Below are 6,785 nucleotides of genomic sequence, written 5' to 3'. Positions count from 1 at the left end.
TTTCAGCAAATGAAAAATATAAATTTTTCAGGAAATGAAAAAATATAATTTTTGCAGGAAATGAAGAAAACCATATATTTTAAAAACAAAGCAATACAGCCTCATCAAAGTTGGTGTTGTGAGTTTATATATTGTCAATTACTTCCATGAGAGGGGGAGAGGTGGTGGAGTTAGTTGCTTTAGCAGACAGTTTGAGGGTCCAATGGAGTTAAGAGGTTTTGTCCAAAGCACTTTTTACTACTTTCCATTGGTTCAATTTTTTCTAAACAACACACAGACGTAAAGGGTGTTCAACAGCACTGATTTGTGCCAAAAATCTAAAAAGTTATGAGGTTTCCTCCAAACAGCAACGATATGTGGAAAGAATATGCCATATGAAAATAGCACACCATAAACTAAAGGCTACCAACACTTTAGCTGAAAACAACCTGTCAGTATGGCCAGTACTTTAATATAACCCTAGGGGGAGCCAAAACATACATTTTCATTGCTCCACATTAAATCTTTGAGTGTTGGTCAGGAGCAGCCAGCTAGGGACTGTCCTCTTAACTCTGATCCATAGCCCTACGGCAGTAAGGGCATTTAGGGCTATGGATCAGAGCTATCTTTGTGCATAACATCATCACACTGGCCACAAAAAGGATGGGAAAGTAATCAGTAATCCTCTCTCTCTCGCACGCACGCACGCGCACACACGCACGCACGCAGAGAAACATAAATGTGTTGTTTGCTCGCTTTATTTTTGTGTCTAACTTTATGTCCCGTTGTTCTAAAACACTTTGCAATCAATCTGCCATTTTAAAAACAACAACTGACAATCTTATATAAAGAAACACTTGACTACGTTCACTCGTCATGACCAGATTACATAAAGGGCCAGTGGGGCCCTTTAGGTCAATGCTCAAATATGTGGGCCTCTCCGCCTATCCGTCCCCTCCAACAAATGTTTACATGCAAACAAATATCTTGGAAATACTCCAGGCAGGGTAGACTATATGTAAAATACTCCAGGCAGGGTAGACTATATGTAAAATACTCCAGGCAGGGTAGACTATATGTAAAATACTCCAGGCAGGGTAGACTATATGTAAAATACTCCAGGCAGGGTAGACTATATGTAAAATACTCCAGGCAGGGTAGACTATGTGTAAACCATTGTGCTAAAATCTCAACAGGTACTTTCTTGACCCACAAATGCCTTACAAACTCAGTACTACTGTGTTTGCATGGGTAGGTGGGAGGGGAGGGGAGGGGGGGGGGGGTCTGAAAGATACATTAATTGCAGTTTGGAGGGGGGGTCCCCAACCTTCTTAAGAGTGTTTAGACTCTGAACCACAACACTCGGGTTTGCGGGTCAGCAGTGATTGGCCAAATCACTGCCCCTCTCCTCCAGGCTTGCAGCTATATTGTCCTCTCATTTATGCCAGAGCCAATAGGAGGCTCTCTCTGCTGCTTCTCCTACAAACTGTTGTTTTCCTCAAGTGACCTCTCAGCCCGACCTTTGACATCGGATTGCACTGAGCTGGGAATCCTCGACATCCCACTTCCACTGTCATTAGCCATGCTGTCCAACCCTTGTCCCGGCAGACGGACAAGTTGTTGGTAATTGATTTTCTTTCTCCCTGCTGGCTAGCGCCCCTCAAATAATAACTAGAAACGTGCAATTCTGGGAAAGTGCAAGTGTGGTTGCGCCGACAATTTCAAGCGTTGAGTCATACAAGCAGGGACGTGCAGAGAGTGTTAGAGAGGCAGAAAGAGGGCACTTTTGGACAAAAATAGCAGATCTACAAACTCACAACTATTTTCGGGGGAAACAACCCATGCAGCACTCTTTAGCTAGTGGAGATGCGGTGCAACGACATGGATTTCTAAACAAATTTGTTCAACGCAAAAATGCTGTGTTCAAGTTCAGGAGACTTCGGGAAAAAAAGCAATTCTCCTGAATGCTGCCTTCCGGCATGGAAAGGAGTTGCATTTGCATTTCTTTCACAGGTACAGTATGATGATGATTATGTATTGACCCACATGATGTCACAGGGACCCTGTTTTCCCTGCCTGTACCTCTTCATGTATTTCTTATTTTCTTCATGTCACGTCATCAGATTAAAACTCTGACCCGTGTGAAGTGAGGGGCGCTCTTATCATTATACATCATCATTAATCATCTCATGAACAACTGAATTTATGTTAAATTTACGTCATATTGGCGGACATTTGACCTATAGTTTCTCCTTTCATTGTCAATGGCAATTATGAGACGTATGGGGACAAAAGCTATATATAGGAGGGGCTAGCACCCCTCAAAAGTCTTTGAGAACCACTGTACACTAAATGGAACAGAGCCTTAATTAGTCATCAAAGAGGCCGTTTTTGCTTGTGGTAGCCTATAGTTGTCTAGATGTTACTATCACTGTGACGTAAGCAAATGCTCTGTCCAATCAAATATGGGAATGTTTGGAGCTATAAATGAACGTGCCAGCACTCCTCTCCGACTATTCGTTAGATAGAGAATTAGGATAGTTTTTTGAATTATACATTCACGGTCTATTATAGTGTGTGCACTATACTAAGATCACCCGACCCCGGTAACACACCATGCATTTCCCCTTCTACAAGTCCCAGAAGTCACCGGTGGACATCGTCAGGAACCTGAAGGACAGCATGATGGTGTTGGAGAGGCACGACGACATCTCCGACAAGAAGGTGGAGAAGGCCACGAAGGAGGTGTCGAAGAGCCTGGTGTCCATGAAGGAGATCCTCTACGGCACAGTCGACAGCGAGCCCCGAGCCGCGGCGGTGGTGGCCCAGCTTGCTCAGGAGCTCTACGCCAGTGGCCTGCTCAGCACCCTCATAGCCAACCTGCAGCTCATCGTCTTTGAGAGGAAAAAGGACGTCGCTCAGATCTTCGTCCACGTCCTGGGGCGTCGCATCGGCACTCGGATGCCCACGGTGGAGTACCTGTCCACCCGACCGGACATCCTCTTCATGTTGCTCAAGGGGTACGAGTTTCCGGAACTGATTGCCCTAAACTGTGGCATCATGTTGAGAGAGTGCATCGGTCACGCCCCGCTGGCCCAGATCGTCCTGTGGTCAGAGCGGTTCTATGACCTCTTCAGGTACATCGAGACATCTACAGTCGTCACTGCCTCCGAAGCGTTTAACACTTTTAAGCTCTTGCTCACGAGACACAAGCTACTGAGCACAGAGTTCCTGGAGCAGCACTACGACAAGTTCTTTAGTGAATATGGGAAGTTACTCCACTCTGAGAATTATGTGACCAAAAGGAAATCCCTCCAGTTACTGGAAGAGCTTCTTCTCAACGGGCATAACTTCACCATCATGACAAAATACATCAGCCAGCCAGAGAATCTGAAGCTAATGATGAACCTACTGCGAGACGAAAGCCGTAACATTCAGTTTGAGACGTTCCATGTTTTTAAGGTGTTTGTGGCCAACTCCAACAAGACACAGCCCATCCTGGACATTCTGCTGAAGAACCAGACCAAACTCATCGAATTCCTCAGTAAGTTCCAGAACGACAGGACGGAGGACGAACAGTTCAATGAAGAGAAGATGTACCTGGTCAAACAGATCAGGGACCTGAAGAGGCCTGCTCCCCAGGAGGCTGCCTGAAGGTGGGCAAAAAGAACCCCATTCATCTGGATTATCGTCAGGATACAAGACTGCTTGGACCCTTCAGCAAAGTTCTGCTGCTTAGGGGCATTGATTTCTGAACAAATAGGAAGACCCTTTAGGCGACAAAGACAAACATGACCATATCTATTCGTCAGCTCCCCTGCTCCTCAGTGGACATTGATTTATTGTTTAGCTTTTTGTTTTGTAGGAGAGGGAGGTCTGTAAATCAGAGGTTCAGGGATCTCCATCTATGGGCACGTTTTTTAACCACAGAGATTCCTTGATTTATATACAGTATCTATAGATGTAAACTGTGGGCGGAAGCATACAATGCAGTGTTTCTAGGTTGTTGTTTTTAGTTTTAGGTTTAGATTTTGATCATCAGGTATTATGATAGACTCTATCTAGCGATATTGGAGTCAGACTTTGATGCTCTATCAGATCAAAGTCTGACTCCAATATCGCTAGAGGGCCTTAAGTCCACCGGTTTGTGTGTTTTTTAGTTTGTATTGTAATCCCCATAGGGGGATCTTAGATCGCCTCATATAAGAACTGTTTTTGAAAAACAAACAATTCGTCCCAGTGGTTCCACTCGTATGGATATGAAGAATCAACTGACTGCGAGAAAACGCCAATAATATTACTGCTGCCGAATTAGTTGCATTTTAGCTAGAAACAGACTGTATCAAATGAGTGACTCGTAAACGAGACGCCTTCCCGACAATATCGCAGAGACAGTTTGTTTATTTTTGGACCACAATTCTTATATGAGACGATTTTAAGATGACCCAATGTTATTCTCCATGGCGAAACCTCCGGGAACCAGGGGATGAGCGAGTGACGTCAGGACTTCGGCGACTTTTTGTGGCCACACCGACCATTTCATTACGTATACCTGGTTTTCGCCTTAGCACCACCCACCTGAACTGAAGCCTCGCCCCCCAGCTGCTGTTGTATGATATAAAGGGGGGGGGATGACTTTAGCGTGTCACTAAAGCGGTGTACGTATTTCGATTGGGCCTTTTGACTCAGGCTTTCAGGTTTGAGGAAGAAAACAAAAATATACACAGGGAATATTTGAATATTATAACCACACCCGGGGGTCTATTAGAGTAATGTTAACTCCATAGACGCATACGAAACTATGGCACCCCCATCTTTACTTATACACTCCCTACAAGCTTCTCCAGACACCAGAACAGTACATGGCCCAGTCCATTTGCTGCAAAGCTTCGGTGACACCACCTTCTTCCATGCAGGAGGGGTCGCATGTCCACAGCTAGTTGCAGTACAAATGTGCATCATCAAGGATGACCACACAGTGGACACGGTGTGTGTGAGCATCAGGCAATGTTACACACAGACCAGGGAGACAGAGACTCCTGTCGATAAGGACCTGGCAAAGTGACACTTCTGCTTGCTGTCCTGATTCTCAACCTTTTTAATTTCGAGGACCCCCAGTTTGATATGCAATAGGCCACATACCCCTATTTGATACATTGTTTTAATCTCTCAGACCCCAATCTAAGCTATAACATCCTGAGTGCTATTTTAATGATACTTCCCTTTGGAGGGCATGGGTCGTATATTTCCTGTAGCAACAACTAATCATGTATTTTCGATGGGTGCCTGCTCCAATGCACCGCTTTGTGTATCTGACTATCTGTCTGTTTGAGCACAGAATGTGGTCAAATGATTGGACATCATGTTGTTGACATAATCAGATGTCATCTTTGTGACGAAAGTGTGATTTTAATTGAATAGACAAATAAAACAAGACAAAGCAGTTTTACACAAAAGGCCTTTTCTACAAGGTTCTAATCTACACTACAACATCTCCTTGGCCTGCTCCAGCATGTTTCTTATGGTAAACGGTGCATTTATATAGCGCCTTTATCCAAGGTGCTTTGCATATAGATTGTGCATTACATTCACCCATTCAAGCATAATAGTATTTTCACCCATTCAAGCATAATAGTATTAGTTTAGTGTTAGTTTAGATTAATACACGATAATCAACACTAACACTTTAATTTAGAACACAGCCAAATCAAATCATAGTACATAGGCCTACGTGTTCAATCAATTATTCAATCAAAGCAAACGGCACAAACAATATTAGTTTGCCTCTTCTACAAAAATGTAAGTTACAAATTACTGTCGCGTGTTGCCATTCTCTTGTAGGCTACTTGTATTATTTCCCACCACGGAGTAGCCTTGCATCTCGGAGGACATGCAAGACGGGCAGTGTTTTACGTAAATCTCGATGAGAGCTTTTATTTAGCTAAATGCTTGAAAGCAATTCAATCATGTTAAAGCATGCTAGAGCAGTTACTTAGCAGAAAACAATACCATCCTTTCAATTCCAAAATTCTTCAAATTGTCGTTTAATACAAATGCGTTGCAAACTATCACAATACATTATTATACATCTTAACAGATACAGCACGGTTAAACTCTTGATATAATTTACTGTAAGTAAATCACACAAGTAATTTGCATACTTCACATTATTTAGTCGTGTCAAATATTTGATCCAGTGCACCTTCTGTGACATGGCTTTGTAAGAGGGGTTTACAAACCGCTCTGTAAACAGTTAAACCTGTTATGCAAAGTAGCCATTTGTGACCAGATTTGACTGAGAGCCTGCCATCGTGCAAATTCCAGCTTTTTTTTTTTTCAGTAGAAAAACTTTTTTTTCAAAGTGAGTTAATAGCACAGGCAGACTCTTCACATACTAGCATGTAGTATGCATGCATGTCTGAAATAAGTGTCAGAGCTGAAATGTAAATATGAAATAAATGCTTAAACATGTAGCTAGGTGTAATGTTAGAGACCACAGAAGTGAACCTTTCAAGCCTGTTTTCTCAACTCGCTGTTTCTCTGCAAGACATTACTCTATAAGCCATATCTCCAAAACTGGTGGATCAAACTGAACAACCAATATGTTAATTTGAAGCTGCTTTCATATGACATGAAAAAACGAAAATTCCCTAAAGAAATCCAATGGCAGACCCTCAGTCAAATTTGGTCACATTTGATTTGGGTACTTGATACGTCGTGAATCTAGGGTAGGCTCGCTCACCACCAGTAAACCTGTACAAGTAACCAATGGGTGATTTGGGTACAGCGTTCTTGCATCTAGGGGG

General features: G+C 43.1%; 1 protein-coding gene across 1 annotated transcript; it reads left to right on the top strand.

Annotated features, from left to right (window-relative positions):
* Window positions 1-2,595: 2,595 nt before the first annotated feature.
* On the top strand, window positions 2,596-3,633 carry LOC310871402 (calcium-binding protein 39-like; the record flags this gene model as incomplete). Its single annotated transcript, XM_083782893.1, has 1 exon — window positions 2,596-3,633. One exon carries the CDS (start codon window positions 2,596-2,598, stop codon window positions 3,631-3,633), a length of 1,038 nt encoding a protein of 345 aa, XP_083639019.1.
* Between the last annotated feature and the right edge of the window lie 3,152 nt (window positions 3,634-6,785).

Source organism: Protomyctophum parallelum, assembly GCF_964188405.1.
Source record: "Protomyctophum parallelum genome assembly, chromosome: 14".
In the NCBI taxonomy this organism is placed as follows: domain Eukaryota; kingdom Metazoa; phylum Chordata; class Actinopteri; order Myctophiformes; family Myctophidae; genus Protomyctophum; species Protomyctophum parallelum.
Note: the sequence above shows the minus strand (reverse complement) of the source record. Positions and strands in the feature narration are given on the sequence as shown.